This window comes from Aquarana catesbeiana, linkage group LG06 (assembly GCF_042186555.1).
Source record: "Aquarana catesbeiana isolate 2022-GZ linkage group LG06, ASM4218655v1, whole genome shotgun sequence".
Classification (NCBI taxonomy): Eukaryota; Metazoa; Chordata; class Amphibia; order Anura; family Ranidae; genus Aquarana; species Aquarana catesbeiana.
Genome location: NC_133329.1, coordinates 41763850 through 41782575, shown reverse-complemented (window position 1 = coordinate 41782575; position 18726 = coordinate 41763850). Strand labels below are relative to the sequence as shown.

The 18726-nt window shown below is 43.7% G+C and overlaps 1 protein-coding gene across 3 annotated transcripts in view; it reads left to right on the top strand.

The window, feature by feature from the left end:
- Positions 1 to 17046, top strand: part of LOC141148347 (F-box only protein 6-like) — a 64627-nt gene extending 47581 nt beyond the window's left edge. For 2 of the 3 annotated variants that reach the window (XM_073635737.1, XM_073635735.1), the window contains exons 4-6: positions 302 to 339; positions 995 to 1121; positions 7191 to 7824. In XM_073635737.1, coding sequence (XP_073491838.1) covers positions 302 to 339; positions 995 to 1121; positions 7191 to 7644 — 619 coding nt within the window. In that variant the 3' untranslated portion in view covers positions 7645 to 7824. Of the gene's footprint in view, positions 1 to 301; positions 340 to 994; positions 1122 to 7190; positions 7825 to 11332; positions 11429 to 14868; positions 15002 to 16761 lie in introns of those variants that run through there. The other variant, XM_073635738.1, reaches the window with a different exon arrangement.
- Positions 17047 to 18726: the final 1680 nt, after the last annotated feature.

Sequence of the window (18726 nt, the reverse complement as noted above, 5' to 3'; positions counted from 1 at the left end):
CCTGGGAGTTAGTTCCTCTTTGTCATAGACTTCTATTACGTCCTGTAGGTGTGGCGCACTTACTGAAACTGCACCAAAACTACTGCAATCAGAAGGCCAAGCAGTACTGTTGCACAAAATTTTAGCCAAGAAAAATTGACCGATTTCACAAACCTCTAATTGATACCTGTATGGCCAACAGGAGCTGTATAAATGTTTAAATGGTTTGTGTTTTTTGAAGTCTGTTTGGGTTTTAATATTTTCTTATGTTTTTTAATGGTAATCTTTCACCAGTAATTATTAATCGTTTTCTTCTTTCTAGCCTGAAGAAGAACTTGATCAAAAATCCATGCGCTCTAGGTGAGATTGTTATTCCTATTTGAGTGTATGAAAGAAAATGTGATTAGTTACATAAAGGGCTCAATGTTATTTGATATACAGGTGATTACTGTATTTGTAAGAATACAAAATAAGCACTTTGTAGGGTTGTGTTGAGGTTCCTCTCCATTGAGGTTTGTTTCCCTGTACATACAATACACAAAAATCCTGAGATCTCTGCAGACCCATCACTTTTGAGTTTTGTTTTGCATGATTAGACTGTTTCTCATGCTTTGTGGTATGTAAAGGTTTACAAAAAAAGCCATGTTTATGCCTGGGGATAGATCCGGGATGACTTGGGCTCAGAGGAAGTGGGAGGAATGATGATGGCCATCAGACTGAGGATAGCAGAAAGGCACGGAGGGGGAAATATCTGTATTGATGCTGAATATTACAGCCAACACTGGTTTTATTTATATATTTTATTGGACTAGTCAATATGAGGTTTATGGCTAGAGTTCTGCTTTAAAACCTCCACAGATATGGAAGTTATTAAAGTGGACTTCACCATGTGTGCCTAACAATCAATTTTATATTATAACATTTATTCTGACAGCCTTGGCAGAAACATGACTTTAATTTTGCTGTTTGTTGTCTAAACTACATGTGTTTTCCCATTCTGTGTTCCCCGCTGTAGAGGATTTTAAATACTGGACCATAGATGAAAATGGTGGTGATAAATGGAGAATTGAAGATTTGCCTGGAGGTTTCGGAGAGCTTTTTCCAAATCCATCTGTCTCAAAATACTTTGTAACCTCTTACCGGTAAGGCCAATTTTCCTTCATTAATGTCATTAACACAAAAATGCTGTAAACTGTTTTTTAGATTTTCATTTTATACTTCTAATGGCACATGGGATGGTTGAACTCTGGGGGGAAAAAAATCCATTGAATACATCTCTGCACTCGGCTCCTAATGGCCTGTTTGAGTTGGCAACTGTGTCTACTACACTGAAATTCCAACAAGTGTCAGCCCTGCCCAGTTATCCTTTGCTGGACTACATAAAGCCCCCCCCCCCCCCTCCTCATCTCCATCACATAAGGAGGAGCTGACTCAGGGGGTCTCCAAACTACGGCCCTCCAGTTGTTCCGGAACTACAATTCCCATCATGCCTAGTCATGTCTGTGAATGTCAGAGTTTTGCCTCATGGGACGTGTCATTCCGAAACAGCTGGAGGGCCGTAGTTTGGAGATCCCTGAGCTGACTGTTTTACTTGCTAAATCATAAACAATACCAGCATTCTCTTCCGAATGGCCCCAAAAGAAATATAAACCAATTCTCAGTCTCCTGGGAGTAATAACAAAGATACACTATAGTACCATAAGTATTGGGACGCCTGCCTTTACACGCACATTAACTTTAATGGCATCCCAGTCTTAGTCCGTAGGGTTCAATATTGAGTTGGCCCACCCTTTACAGCTATAACAGCTTCAACTCTTCTGGGAAGGCTGTCCACAAGGTTTAGGAGTGTGTCTATGGGAATGTTTGACCATTCTTCCAGAAGCGCATTTTTGAGGTCAGGCACTGATGTTGGACGAGAAGGCCTGGTTTGCAGTCTCCACTCTAATTCATCCCAAAGGTGTTCTATCGGGTTGAGGTCAGGACTCTGTGCAGGCCAGTCAAGTTCCTCCACCCCAAACTTACTTACCCATGTCTTTATAGACCTTGCTTTGTGCACTGGTGTGCAGTCATGTTGGAACAGGAAGGGGCCATCCCCAAACTGTTCCCACAAAGTTGGGAGCATGAAATTGTCCAAAATGTCTTGGTATGCTGACGCCTTAAGAGTTGCCTTCACTGGAACTAAGGGGCCAAGCCCAACCCCTGAAAAACAACCCCACACCATAATCTCCTCTCCACCAAATGATTTGGACCAGTGCACAAAGCAAGGTCCATAAAGACATAGCTGAGTGAGTTTGGGGTGGAGGAACTTGACTGGCCTGCACAGTGCTGTACTCAACCCGATAGAAAACATTTATAGTTGGTTTATATAGTTAGGTTGAATAAAGAGACAATACCATCTGGTTCAACCAATAAAGAAAAAACACAACCATACAATCCTATACCCAAAGTGGATCCAGAGGAAGGCAGCCCCCCCCCCCCCCAGCAAAGCATGATCCAACTTGCTACAGCAGGGGAAAAAAATTCCTTCGTATTCCCTCCCCCCGAGAGGCAATCGGATATTCCCTGAATCAACTTAACCTATAAATGTTAGTACCCAGTTATATTCTTTGTAACCTTTAAACAATGATAGTGTTCCTTCCTTTTTAATACCCTTTAAAAGCTCTTTTTTATTATGTATAGCTTTTTTAACTTTGGCCGTGAGCCACATAGGTTTTATTTTTAGCCTTTTAAATGTATTGCCCTTGGGATTGTACTTTGCAGTGAGTTCCCATACAGTCTTTATGAAGATTTCCCATTTCTGTTCATCGATGCCAATATTCCCTCCCAGTCTACAGTAGGTCTTGGAGAGCAAAATTTTTACAGGTTACCAGTTTAGAGTTACAGAGGAGGTCCAGGGCTAGAATTATTGCTCTCGCTCTAACGCACGCGGCGATACCTCACATGTGTGGTTTGAACGACGTTTACATATGTGGGCGGGGCTTACGCGTGTGTTCGCTTCTGAGCGCGAGCTACCGGGGACAGGGGCGTTTAAAAAAATATATTTTTTAAATTTATTTATTTATTTTACTTTTTTTTATTTTTACACTTTTTTTTTTTACATTAAATTTTTTTTGATCACTTTTATTCCTATTACAAGGAATGTAAACATCCCTTGTAATAGGAATCTATCGTGACAGGTCCTCTTTATGGAGAGATGCGGGGTCAATAAGACCCCACATCTCTCCTCCAGGCTGTAAAGCATAAGATCGGAAAAAAAAATTCTCCGATCTCATGCTGACAGCCGCGATCGTGGGTTTGTTTACAATGCGGAGTCCGGGCGTGACGTCATAACATCGCGCCCGGGCCTCCGACGGTAATAGAGATGACTGGTGACCATCTGGTCACCAGTCATCTCTATCGTCCTCATCTGGCGCCGGCCGATTCATTCTCCGGGCTCCCGATGGCACGGGAGAGCCCGGAGAAGCACCGGATGGCGGCGGGAGGGGGGGGCGTCCCCTCCCATCGCCTATAAGAACGATCAAGCGGCGGAAGTGCCGCTATGATCGTTCTTATCGTGCACAGAATCGCCGGCTGAAAAGAATGATATATGAATGATGTCTGTAGCTACAGGCACCATTCAGATATCCCCCCCCCAATGTGAGGACGTCATTTGACTATGGCCCGGTAACCAAGTGGTTTATATTTCCCGTATGTGTTTGTTGCTTACAGCTAACATAAAATTAAATCATGTTATGGTCACCGCTACCCAGATTTTTTTTTTATATGAATATTGGTAATAAACCTGACCTCACAAATGAGCTTCTGGAAGAATGGTCAAACATTCCCATAAACGCACTCCTAAACCTTGTGGACAGCCTTTCCAGAAGCTGTTAAAGCTGCAAAGGGTGGGCCAACCCAATATTGAACCCTACAAACTAAGACTGAGCCATAATCCCCAGTACTTTTTTTTCCTGCAGGCGGCCAGCTTTCTCATGAAACCAGTCTGAGCGGCTCATGAGCCGCTGGAACGGTTTCAGAATTGGCTGAAGGGGACATCAAACCCCTCCACTCCCTTCCGCCACTCGCAAGTGTTTCTCGGGCTTCCCATTTCAACCAGTTCGCCCGAGAAAGGATCCGGCAGTGCGGCCAGCTGCTCCCATAGATGATCAAAGAGTTAACACTCCTTGATCGTCTTTATGGCTTTGGAGGACCTGAGAGACACCATGATGTATTTTGCAGTCCAGGCTGGAAGAAAAATAGGATTTTTTAAAACAGCTTACCTGTAAAATCCTTTTCTTTCGAAGGACATCACGGGACACAGAGCCACAGTAATTACTGATGGGTTATATAGGTATCACTAGGTATTGGACACTGGCACACCCTTTCAGGAAGTTCAACCCCCTATATAATCCCTCCCCCTTGCAGGGATACCTCAGTTTTGTAGCCAAGCAATATAGTGTATTAGAAGAGGGGCGGGACCTCTGTGTCCCGTGATGTCCTTCGAAAGAAAAGGATTTTACAGGTAAGCTGTTTAAAAAATCCTATTTTCTTTCTCGAACATCACGGGACACAGAGCCACAGTAATTACTGATGGGATGTCCCAGAGCAATGCTACCTGAGGGGGGGGGAACCACGACCAAGTAGGGTGCAATCATACCTGAGGACCCTGTACCGCTGCCTGCAGCACACTACACCTAAAGGCGATATCCTCATGCCTTCTCACATCCACCTGATAAAATCTGGTGAATGTATGGACTGAAGACCAGGTTGCGGCCTTGCAGATTTGAGCCATAGAGGCCCGGTGATGCACCGCCCAAGAAGCCCCAATAGCCCTTTTGGAATGTGCCCTGATCTGAAACGGAGGAATTTTCTGTTTCAAACCGTAAGCTTGAATGATCAATTGTCGAATCCATTTGGAAATGGTAGTTTTTGACGCTGCCTGTCCTTGGGACCCTCTGGCGGCACAAACAAAACATCCGTCTTACGGATCTGAGAAGTTGCTCCGAGATAGGCCTTAACTGCTCTTACTACATCCAACGAATGTAGAGATCTCTCTTCCGGAGAACAGGGATCTGGAAAAAAGGAAGGCAGGACAATGTCTTGGTTGATGAAAATCAGAAACCACCTTCGTTAAAAAACTAGGATGAGGGCGTAGTACCACTCTATCCTTGTGTATAATCAAATAAGGCTCCTTACAGGAAAGGGCTGCTAATTCTGAAACTCTTCTAGCAGAAGAAATGGCCACCAGAAAAATTAACTTCCTTGTCAACAAGACCAAAGGAATCTGACTTATTGGTTCAAAAGGCTGTTTCTGTAACACAGCCAGGACCAAGTTCAAGTCCCAGGGGTTTAGGGGCGCTTTAACCGGAGGATTAAGACGCATCACCCCCTGCATAAAGCTTCGGACCAAAAAATGCGAAGCAAGTGGCCGCTGAAATAATACTGATAAAGCAGAGACCTGGCCCTTGATGGTACTCAAGACCAGCTTCATCTCTAATCCCAATTGTAGAAAATCAAGAATTCTACCTATGACATATTTCCTGGGATGCCAACCTCTGGATTCACACCAGGATACATAAGCTTTCCAGACTTTATGATAAATCATTCTGGAAACTGGCTTCCTTGCATTGATCAATGTAGAGATCACAGGACCTGAGAGCCCACGACTCTTCAGAATGTGGGTCTCAATAGCCAAACCGTCAAATTTAGCGTTTGTAAGGCAGGATGGTACACTGGACCTTGAGATAACAGGTCTGGGCGTACCGGTAGGGTCCACGAGGAACCCACCGTCATCCTTACTATTTCTGCATACCAAGTCCTTCTGGGCCAAGCGGGGGCCACCAGAAGTACCGACTTCCTTTCCTGCCTGATCCTGCGAAGGAGTCGTGGTAATAGCAGAATAGGCGGGAATGCGTAGATCAGTGAGAACTGATGCCACGGAATCACCAACGCATCCGTCCCGCATGCAAGAGGATCTTTTGTCCTTGCCACAAATCTGTCTATCTTTTTGTTGAGTCGGGATGCAAAGAGATCTACATCTGGAACCCCCCATCTCTGGCATATGGCCCAAAAGACGTCGGGATGCAGAGACCATTCCCCTGGAAGTAACTGCTGGCGACTTAGGTAGTCCGCCTGCCAGTTCTCTATTCCCGGGATGAAAACTGCCGATATGCATGGCACATGCATCTTTGCCCAGACTAAGATCTGGTTCACCTCCTTTTGAGCAGCTCGGCTCCGGGTGCCTCCCTGATGATTGATATAAGCCACTGCTGTGGCATTGTCGAACTGGATCCTGACCGGACAACCCTGTAGCCTGATAGTCCAGGCTTTTAGGGCTAGATATATTGCCCAGATCTCCAGAATGTTGATGGGTAAAGTCCTCTCGGTCTTGGACCATATCCCCTGAACCGCAACCAGAACTGCTCCCCAACCTGACAGTCTGGCATCTGTTGTTACCACCGTCCAGGTAACCGGTAGAAAGGATTTCCCCTTCTGCAGGTTTTCGGGTATTAGCCACCAATTGAGGCTCTGACGCACCGCATGCGACAGGTGCATCGGAAAGTCTAATGCCTGAACCTTCTTGTTCCAGGTCGACCCAAGACACTGGCGTAAAAACTGAGGTATCCCTGCAAGGGGAGGGATTATATAGGGGGTTGAACTTCCTGATAGGGTGTGCTAGTGTCCAATCACCGGTGATACCCTATATAACCCATCAGTAATTACTGTGGCTCTGTGTCCCGTGATGTTCGAGAAAGAAATATATACACTACCGTTCAAAAGTTTGGGGTCACATTGAAATGTCCTTATTTTTGAAGGAAAAGCACTGTACTTTTAAATGAAGCTAACTTTAAACTAGTCCTAACTTTAAACAAATATACTCTATACATTGCTAATGTGGTAAATGACTATTCTAACTGCAAATGTCTAGTTTTTGGTGCAATATCTACATAGGTGTATAGAGGCCCATTTCCAGCAACTATCACTCCAGTGTTCTAATGGTACAATGTGTTTGCTCATTGGCTCAGAAGGCTAATTGATGATTAGCAAACCCTTGTGCAATCATGTTCACACATCTAAAAACAGTCTAGCTCCTTCCAGAAGCTACAAAACTGACCTTCCTGTGAGCAGATTGAGTTTCTGGAGCATCACATTTGTGGGGTCAATTAAACGCTCAAAATGGCCAGAAAAAGAGAACTTTCATCTGAAACTTGACAGTCTATTCTTGTTCTTAGAAATGAAGGCTATTCCATGCGAGAAATTGCAAAGAAATTGAAGATTTCCTACAACGGTGTGTACTACTCCCTTCAGAGGACAGCACAAACAGGCTCTAACCAGAGTAGAAAAAGAAGTGGGAGGCCGCGTTGCACAACTAAGCAAGAAGATAAGCACATTAGAGTCTCTAGTTTGAGAAACAGACACCTCACAGGTCCCCAACTGGCATCTTCATTAAATAGTACCCGCAAAACACCAGTGTCAACATCTACAGTGAAGAGGCGGCTGCGGGATTTTGGGCTTCAGGGCAGAGTGGCAAAGAAAAAGCCATATCTGAGACTGGCCAATAAAAGAAAAAGATTAAGATGGGCAAAAGAACACAGACAATGGACAGAGGAAGACTGGAAAAAAGTGTTGTGGACGGATGCCAAAGGTGAGCAATGCTGTAATTGCTGCAAAAGGAGGATTCTTTGATGAAAGCAAAGTTTGATGTAAAAACAATGTTATTTCAAATACAAATCATTATTTCTAACCTTGTCAATGTCTTGACTCTATTTTCTATTCATTTCACAACGTATGGTGGTGAATAAGTGTGACTTTTCATGGAAAACACAAAATTGTTTGGGTGACCCCAAACTTTTGAACGGTAGTGTATATATATTTTTTTTTGTTTGATCTTTTGCTTTTTTAGGTAAAGGATAGATTTGGGGGTCTTTTTGACCCCAGATCTCTCCATAAAGAGGACCTGTCATCCTTATTTCTATTACAAGGGATGTTTACATTCCTTGTAATAGGAATAAAAGTGATATAAATGGACAGTGTAAAAATAAAAAGTAAAATAAATAATAATAAAAAAAAAATGTAAGCGTTCCCATCCCTCCATACTAGCACATAGAAGCAAATGCATACTTAAGTTGCGCATGCATATGTAAACGGTATGAGAACCACACATGTGAGGTATCACCGCAAACGTTAGAGCGGGAGCAATAATTCTAGCACTAGACCTCCTCTGTAAATGCGCAATTTTAAAGCGTGAAATGTTAGGTATCTATTTACTCAGTGTAACATCTTTCACATTATACAAAAAATTTGGGGTAACTATTGTGTTTTTTTTTTAATTCATTAAAGTGTATTCTTTCCAAAACAAATTGTGTTTGCAAAACCGCTGAGCAAATACTGTGTAACATAAAATTGAAACAATCACCATTTTATTCCCTAGGGTCTCTGCTAAAAAAAAAAAAAATTATATAATGTTTGGGGATTCTAAATAATTTTCTAGAAAAGAATTCTGATTTAAACTTGTAAATAAATAGTACCAGAAACAGCCTGGTCAACAAGTGGTTAAAATAAGTGGTCTGCTGCCAGGGCTGGAATGGGACAAAAATTTGGTCCTGGACTTCATCCAGATCAGCCCACTTTAATTTTGCAAACATGCACAAAAACAGTATATAAACTATACGTAATTGCGCAAAAAAATAAGTAAAAATATTCCACTGTAAGTATAAATGGCTTTTTGTATGAAAATGTGTTAACTGAAAATATGCTCTAACTCCTCACTCACCTCTTTTATTATTTCACTTATCCTCCTCTGTATTTTTCTCCTCCTTCTCACATCACTGCGTGAAATGGGAGGGCTAATGTCATGCAGGAACATTGCTACAGCCTAATTGGCTGGAATTTCAGAAACCGGCATTGATGCACATATTACATTGTAATATAAAATGAAATTGTTCAACTCACCATAATGCAGAATCAGTGGGAGCCCTGAGCGTGTCACTTGCCGCCGTCACCTGCCACCAGATGGAGCCTTACACTTGCCACCGTCACCTGCTACCAGATGGAGCCTTACACTTGCCACCATTGCCTGCCACCAGATGGAGCCTTCCACTTGCCACTGTCACCTGCCACCAGATGCTGCATGTGAATTGCTATACGTTGCCTCCACCAGATGCTGCATGTCACTTGCCACGTCGCCTTCCACCAGATGCGGATTGTCATTGCCACGTCGCCTGCCACCAGGTGCAGCTTGTCACCTGCCAAGTCACTTGTCACCAGATGCAGCGCTAGTACAGGACTTGGTGTGAACCTCCAACCCAGCTCTGCCCCCCCTAATACTCAGAACATTCAGCAGATCACCCCATGGCCACTCACCTGCAACTGTGGTCGATGGTGCCTGCAGATGGCAGCTCTGTGGTGCCCACGGGATCTCCCAGTATTCATTAGGCAACCAGTCACCGGCCGACCACCGGACTGTGTTTAGTGAAGAGGGGAGGGGCCTCCGACCCATACAGCTAACCGGCATCTCTCTTCAGTGTACAAGTAGACAATTCACTTGTACACTGATGCCCGTTAGCTGTCTGGGTCGGAGGCCCCTCCACTCTCCACAGGGGAAAGAGACCTGCTAGCCGAAAGAAGATCTCGCGGCCATGTTTTTATAGCCAGAAGCTGCGGCAGCCAGTGACACTGCCAAAAAAAGTCACTGAAATGGGCCATCGGCCCACTGGGAAACTCCCGGTAGTCCCGATAGCCAGTACATGACTGTCTACTGCCCCCCCCTCACCAGTATTTTGCATGAGAATCCGACCGGGGAAACTAGAATGACAAAAAAATAGTATCCCAACATTTGCAGTATATTAGGGAGGAAATCCCTGCTGTCCTGGACGACTTTTAGAAACAGAGTTAATGGTAATGGTAAATTCCCCAAAGTAGGAAAGGGGGGAGGGGACATCTTCCAATGGGGACACTAGTTCCAGTGACAATCAGGAACTCAATCCCTTCAGAGAAATTTCTTTCTTACTTCCCGTTTTACAACCACTAACTCTTATGCCGTGTACACACGCTTGGATTTTCCGACGGGAGATGTTGGATGTGAGCTTGTTGTCGGAAAGTCTGACCGTGTGTATGCTCCATCGAACATTTGCTGTCGGACTTTCCGCCAACAAATGTTTCTTAGCTGGTTCTCAAATTTTCCGCCAACAAAACCTTGTCGGAAAGTCTGATCGTGTGTACACAAGTCCGTCGCACAAAAGTTCACGCATGCTCGGAATCAAGCAGAAGAGCCGCACTGGCTATTGAACTTAATTTTTCTCGGCTCGTCGTACTTCTTGTACGTCCCCGCGTTCCCACGTTCGGAATCGTTCGCCAACATTTGTGTGACCGTGTGTATGCAAGACAAGTTTGAGCCAACAACTTTCGAACAAAAATCCACGGTTTTGTTAGCGGAAAGTCCAATCGTGTGTACGGGGCATAACTCTTGGAAATGAAGGGAAATCTCCCAATTTGGCTCACTCTATACAAAATGAAAAAAAGGTTTTGCCTTTAGTCCACCTTTCTGACCACGTTTTATGTTCACCCAAAATTTTGGGTGTACTATGAATCAGTCATATTCTGAAGCCTCAATCATGGGGTACTTCTGCCCATAGCATCCTGTATTTTTACTTAAACTGCATCGATCACGTACACAGCTACCTTATCCACTCAGACAAGGCACACAAACATGTGAATGGAGGACCACCAGTCCCATCTGCCGCCCTGAAAAAGGACTTGGAGTTCCTAATGGAGCACATGTCCAGCATTTACTTCTCCAGACCCTTAAATGAAGGTATATAATTCCTGGGGGGGTGTGCATGAGGACCTGAGGCTCGGAAATAATCTGCAGAGACTTAAGCATGGCACCCACCATCCACTGATCGCAGTTGCAATGCTTTGCTTATGAAAAAAATAATGCATTTTTTTTTCTTTTTAATAGGGTCCATTTTATTTTTTTTTTTCAAAAGGTGGGGGGTATGCATTTTTGATCTACTGGACAGCACAAGTCCAAGTTGTCTTTTGTTTTTTTTTAAAGTCCACAACTAGGACAATTTCCTAATGGATTTGGAGGAGCACAACCAGGTGTGAAAAAAAATATGTTTTTGGTAGAAGGTTTTGAAATGTATATAGATCATGTTGTATATGATTTTCGGCTGGATTCACACCTATGCATTTTTAGTGCTTTTTGCATTTTGCAGATTTGCACTACAGTCCATTTAACATGGTTTCCTATGGAACACGTTCTGTAATGCAAATCTGCAAAATGCAAAAAGCAGTAAAAATGCATAGGTGTGAATCCAGCCTTCTTGAGGTCCTAAATAAAGAATAAAAAAAAATCTTTTGATCTTTGCAGACCCTGCAAGAAGTCCCAGATTATTGACCTAAAGAATGAGGGGTTCAGTGCTGAGATTATGGACGAAGCTCAACCGGCCATTATCATCACAGACTGGTAAGTGTAATTTATAAGCTGATTGGTGGAGGGAGAGTTGTAGGATGAATCTTGTATCTCTGTGCAGAGCAAAATGGGAATTGTGACTTAGCTGCTTCATAGATAGTGTGGAGGAGATGGAGCGTTCAGAATCTGGTGCAGCTGTGCATGGCAGCCAATCAGCTTCTGACTTTAGCTTCTTTAATTAAGCTTTGATAATAAGTCCCTGTTCACATCGGAGCCTATTGCCGGCAACGGCACCGTCCGAATCAATGTGACGCCGACTTTGCAGGACCGCACCCAAAAGTAGTAGATTCCCAAAAGCAGTTCCTGCACTACTTTTGGCGACTTTGGGGGAGATTTCAAGAGACATCTGTGCATCCCCCCCGCACAGATGTCTTTCAAATCGCCCCCGAACTCGCAATGTAATGCTTCTGTGCACTGGTCCAAATCATTTGGTGGAGGGGAGATTATGGTGTGGGGTTGTTTTCTGGGGTTGGGCTTGGCCTTCCCTAGTGGTCTCTGCTCTAATTCATCCCAAAGGTGTTCTATCGGGTTAAGGTCAGGACTGTGTGCAGGGCAGTGAAGTTCCTCCACCCCAAACTCGCTCATCCACACTATATTGCCAAAAGTATTGGGCCACCCCTCCAAATCATTTGGTGGAGGGGGGGGGGTTATGATGTGGGGTTGTTTTTCAGGGGTTGGGCTTGGGCTCTTAGTTATAGTGAAGGGAACTCTTAAAGTGGATGTAAACCCACTCTCATCCTTTCTAAACTACTGCCATAGGGGTTATCTGTGAGGATATACATGCCTCCTGCATGCATCCTTACCTGTCAAATGTCTCCCCTCTGTCTGTTATGAGACCTGAAAAACTGCAGATTCTGTGGGTGGGTCTGTTGTCTGGAGCTCGGTTGGTGGAGTCGTGATGTCAGTAGACTCCCCGCCCACCTCTACACTCCCCTTGTCAACATATATTTTCTCCTGTGTATTTCTTACACTGAACTTCTGCTATGATCACTAACATCCAGACAAAACCCAGAAAAGTCACCACATGACTTCAGCATGCCCAATCATGCTGAGGTGCGGAGCATCCAATCCTGGGAGAGCTGGAGAAGAAAGGAGGAGAGGATCTGAAGTACACAGAATGTCTCTCTCAGGCGCGTGCATGAGATATGTAAATGACCTGTCACTCACAGCAAGTGGGAAGGACTGACTCCTATTTCTCTGTGTGTTTTTTTTATCTTACTGAAAAAAAGATAAGAGGATTGCTCAGAGCTGAATTAACTCTTTGTGGCAAGACTGGGCACAAATGACATGAAATCCTATACTGTACAAGGTGCAAGCCTTAATTAAACTTTTTTTGGGGGGTTTACATCCACTTTAAGGCATCAGCATACCAAGACATTTTGAATAATTTCATGCTCCCAACAGTTTGGGGATGGCCCCTTCCTGTTCCAACATGACTGCACACCAGGGCAAAAAAGCTGGGTCCATAAAAACATGGATGAGTGCATTTGAGGTGGAGGAACTTGACTGGCCTGCACACAGTCCTGACCTCAACGGAACATCTTTGGGATGAATTAGAGCGGAAACGGCGAGCCAGACCTTCTCGTCCAACATCAGTGCCTGACCTCACAAATGTACTTTCTGAAGAATGGTCAAACATTCCCATAGACACACTCCTAAACCTTGTGGACAGCCTTAACAGAAGAATTGAAGCTGTTATGGGCCAACTCAATATTGAACCTTACGGACTAAGACTGGGATGCCATTAAAGTTCATGTGCGTGTAAAGGCAGGCGTCCCAATACTTTTGGTAATATAGTGTACATATGGGCACTAACTCCACCAATTACAGCAATACAGGAAGGCTTTGTCTGAAAAGGATCCTAAGACACAATTACATTAATCCCACACAATATTTTGAGAGAGTCACCTCGTAACCGACTGCCTGACTTTAGCTTCTTACAAGTGGCCTAAAGGAACACCAGTAATTGCTGCATACATCAATATTAATGGCCGTGGTTTTTGAATGGGATGTCCATCAAACTTGTATAGGTGTATTAGTCAGAAGTTCACAAACTTTTGGCCATATGGTGCATTTACAGATGAAATGAACCCCTTCACACCGACCGTACGCAAATATGCGGCCACACTGGACTGGGCTTTTTTTTTCCGTGGGCCCGAATATTTGTGTAGCTCCCTTTGCATGTGGCACACTCCCAGCACAGAGACCAGGGTCTCAGCGGGAGCCCCGGGCCCCATACTAACAATTGGGACCCGAATCTCCCGATTCCGGGCCACCTGATTGCTGTGATGGATTCTCATTGGCTATCACAGTGATCAGTCACTGTGAAGCCCACCCCCGTATTTTCTTCCTCTGTGATACTTACTATCTCCCTCTCTCCCCTTGCAGAAAAAAAAATGTTTGTAAGGCCCCTTTCAAACGAGGCGGATACGCTTCCACGGAGTCCGCCGTGATCCGCCGGCTCAGCGGGAGATCTCTCCATTAATCTCCGCTGAGCCGGCGGATGACAGGTCCCTCTCTGCTCACTGAGCGGGGAGGGGCTTGTCAGGCGCCGCTGCTGCCCATGGAGGGATTGGATGAAAACTGACAGCATGTCCGTTTTCATCAGATCTCACCCGATTCAATATCGATGGATCCGGACGTAGGGCCATCCGTCTGCTTTTTGCGGATCGGATGTCAGCGGACATGTCTCCGCTGACATCCGTCGCTCCATAGCCTAACATGGAGCGCCTGTTTAGGTCCGCCGTCAAAACTGACAGGCGGACCTGAACGGTCCGATCGTGTGAAAGGGGCCTTAAAGTAAAAAAAATAAATAATAATAATAATTTAAAAAAATACCTAGATCAAGATTTGATCTAGGTCAGTGCCAGGGTTAGTATTTGGGTCAGTTTTTTTTTTTTTTACATTAGTATCAGTGTCAGTTAGTGCCAGTGTGTTTTAGGTAGGATTAAAAAATAAATAAATAAATAAATAAAAGCAAAATGCGCACTATTGTTTCTGGGCTGTACTACGGGTACAAACAAAAACTAACATACCCATATGTGGCATCGCTGCGATCGGCAGGAGAAGGAGAGTTTAATGTAGGTTGTTATTTGGTAGTAGCAAGAATTATACAGCTACATTTTTAAAAAAATATATTTTTTTTACTATTTTGGGCCAGTTTTTCCTTGAAAAAAAAAAAAATCAAAAAGATATCCATTTTCATTTACTGAAAAAATGTGGTATAATCCACCTGGATGTACAAAGTAGTTGTGATGATATGTACCATTTTACTAACACATATAAAAGTTGCAAAATTGTGCTTAGGCATTTAGATTTGTTTTACCCTTAGGCGCAAAAGGGTTGAAAGTTTGAACAAAAATAGTACCTAAGCTGTAGTCTCCTTATATAACTCAAAGTTGTGGTAACGCCCTATGAAACTTTCTTCCCCTCAGGTATGCGTCTAGGAAGGACTGTAGCTGCCAGTATGAGTTGTTGGTCCGACTGCTTTCTGCAGACAAGAAATCTATACAGGAGTTTCGCCCACAGCCCGTGAACCTACCGGGCGGTGATGGCCAATGGCATTATGTAATGTTCCAATTGCAATTCCTTACAGATCCTTCCATAATGTTGCTTTACGTAAAGAGTTGCTGATGACATTTGACACATCAATATGTGTAAAATCTCATGTTTGAACAGAAATTCTAATATTTTGACACCACTCGTAGCAACCCTTTCCTCCATTGCAGCTCTCAGTCTCTTTGGTGTCAACACTTTTGGGAGGTTTGGATGGCTGTGTCCCCCCCAAGCACCATGGTACTATCCTCTGATCCCTGACATTTACTGACGGGGCTGATTTTTAACTTGGCAACTCTGGCATAGAATGTTCTAGATGAGCTGCAATCTTCCACACACAAAGTCCTGACAACTTTATATAATTTCCTATTAATTGTAAGCCTTTCTTCATAAATTAGGTAAAAGAGGAGCAGCGCTGTGAGAAATGTTCCATGTGATGAACAGAATTAGTACATAGGTAAAAAACCAAAAAATTGGGATAGGCTCCAAGTTCATAGGTTATATAAACAACTGGACTGTCCTATTGAGAACCAATCTTGATGGTAAATACGGGACGTGAATATGGGAATCAATGAGTCCTTCACCACACCACTGTGATAATAAAATTGTGCGCTTACCAAATGGCAAGCTTAGAAGAGCTTGCGACCTTAACCCGGTCGGGGCCTTTCAAGGTGGAACCATCAAGGAGAGACACACCACTTGGTTTGAATTAGGCACACTGTTCTTCAAGTTACCACTCTAAATGGAGATGTGACCCCAGGCTAGGGATAAACCTCCAAGGAGGTATACCAGAGAAAAAAAGGAAAGCAACATAGCGTAATCCTGCTTCCACTTTTATTAAAATCAAAAAGAAATGCACTTACATGTAAAAGGATAACAATAAAACATTAGAGCCGGCCGGCTAGAAAGCGAACGCCCGTCCTGTAGACTGTAGACGGTAAATGCAGCACGTCAGCACGTCGGCGTGCTGACGTGCTGACGTGCTGCATTTACCGTCTACAGTCTACAGGACGGGCGTTCGCTTTCTAGCCGGCCGGCTCTAATGTTTTATTGTTATCCTTTTACATGTAAGTGCATTTCTTTTTGATTTTAATAAAAGTGGAAGCAGGATTACGCTATGTTGCTTTCCTTTTTTTCTCTGGTATACCTCCTTGGAGGTTTATCCCTAGCCTGGGGTCACATCTCCATTTAGAGTGGTAACTTGAAGAACAGTGTGCCTAATTCAAACCAAGTGGTGTGTCTCTCCTTGATGGTTCCACCTTGAAAGGCCCCGACCGGGTTAAGGTCGCAAGCTCTTCTAAGCTTGCCATTTGGTAAGCGCACAATTTTATTATCACAGTGGTGTGGTGAAGGACTCATTGATTCCCATATTCACGTCCCGTATTTACCATCAAGATTGGTTCTCAATAGGACAGTCCAGTTGTTTATATAACCTATGAACTTGGAGCCTATCCCAATTTTTTGGTTTTTTACCTATGTACTAATTCTGTTCATCACATGGAACATTTCTCACAGCGCTGCTCCTCTTTTACCTAATTTTGTTATGTGTGTATCTCACGTTTTAGCAGCTGCTTTATATATTTGATCACTTATTTGTCACATTAGATTGGGTTTAATTTACAATTTATTCTTTATTTGTCAATAGGTGGTTTTGCATTATTTAGTTTAATATAGCGCGGTGATTTGTCCTGTTTTTTCTTCATAAATTGTATGTGTAGCAACCCTTAATTCAATTTTATGTTAAGACTTCTCTACTTTCTCTTCCCCTTTAGGTAACACACACATTCAGTAACTATGGACCAGGAGTGCGCTATATATCTTTTCAGCATGGCGGGAAGGACACTAAAGGCTGGGCCGGCTGGTATGGAGTGCGAGTCACCAACAGCAGCGTCTCTATAGACATTTAGGGTCCAACTGCGTGAATGTGACATGTTTTCATTTCCTCTTCTAGTGTTGAAGGGCACTGCTAACCTGTAAATTTTAGTATGCAGTTGTCTCTAAATTGTAATTCAAAGCAACGGAAATATGAAACATTACTATGTCATTGTTCTGGAACCAGTGCCAATAAAGCATGACTCTCATCCTCAGACTTTTATTTTTTCTACAAATAAATCTAAGGGGCAATATATTTGGCTTGTGAAACAACCAGTTGATGTGAAGCTCTCAGTGAAAACTGTAGTACCTATAGTCACTAAGCCCACTCTGTGTTGAGGAGCATGTTAACATGCATCTATTTATTAAAAAAGCATTGCCAACGCATGACAACAACCCAAAAAATGCACCGGCAACCCTTTTTAATTGCAACACACAGTACTACAAATGAATGGCACAACCCGTAGTATTCAATATTGAGTTGGCCCACCCTTTGCAGCTATAACAGCTTCAGCTCTTCTGGGAGGGCCGTCCACAAGGTTTAGGAGTGTGTCTATGGGAATGTTTGACCATTCTTCCAGAAGCGCATTTGTGAGGTCAGGCACTGATGTTAGACGAGAAGACCTGGCTGGTTTGAGGTCAGGACTCATTCCCACTCAAAATATTGTGTGAGATTAATGTAATTGTGTCTTAGGATCCTTTTAGACAAAGCCTTCCTGTAGTGCTGTAATTGGTGGAGTTAGTGCCCATATATACCCTATATTACCAAAAGTATTGGGATGCCTGCCTTTACACGCACATGAACTTTAATGGCATCCCAGTCTTAGTCCATAGGGTTCAATATTGAGTTGGCCCACCCTTTGCAGCTATAATAGTTTCAACTCTTCTGTTAAGGCTGTCCACAAGGTTCAGAAAGTACATTTGTGAGGTCAGGCACTGATGTTAGACGAGAAGAAGGTCTGGCTCGCCGTTTCCGCTCTAATTCATCCCAAAGATGTTCTACTGCGTTGAGGTTGGGACTCAAGTTCCTCCACCCCAACCTCGCTCATCCATGTCTTTATGGACCTTGTTGTAGCTGCAAAGGGTGGGCCAACTCAACATTGAATCCTACGGACTAAGACTGGGATGCCATTAAAGTTCATGTGTGTGTAAAGGTAGGCATCCCAATACTTTTGACAATATAGTGTTTGTGCGATATAAAGTTGCAGCAACTTCAAAGTAGTTCATGCACTACTTTGGTCCGACTTTCATGCAACTATAGGGCCATAGACTTCAATGTTAACCCTCAAAAGTTGCATTAAAGTTGTACCTGAATGTCTTTCAATGTAATAGTTGTACAAAAGTTGGCCATTATCACTGGTCAAAGCCAAATTAGGATCCAAGTTGCACCCATCCAAAGTTGCATCAAAGTTGCACTCCAAAGTCAGCGCAACTTTGGAGTCATACAAGTGTCAATGGAGCCTAAGTCCCTGGAATAGGAAAGAAGACTTACTTACCTGGTTTGTTACTTCCTAATGTGAAGACAATTCCTTTGTCCATGTAGTGCAAAGAAAAAAAAAAGGGTTGCTTAACTCTTCCCCAGAAACATATAGGGCTAATTCACACTACTGAAGTGCATTGATTGATGTGTGTTTAAGGCTGGGCTCACACTGCTGCACGAAGCGGCTCACAGCAGGGGTCCAGTGTGTCCCCGTTCACCGTTTCAGGTCCGATTTCAGTCCGAATTTTTGGCTGAATTCAGACCTGAAGCGAACCAGAAGACGCACAGGACTCCTGTGCAATTTGTGCCGGACCCGCTCCAGAGATGTGTGAACCGGCTCTATAGAGAGCCAGTCACAGACTCCTGACATACGAATTCGCAATAG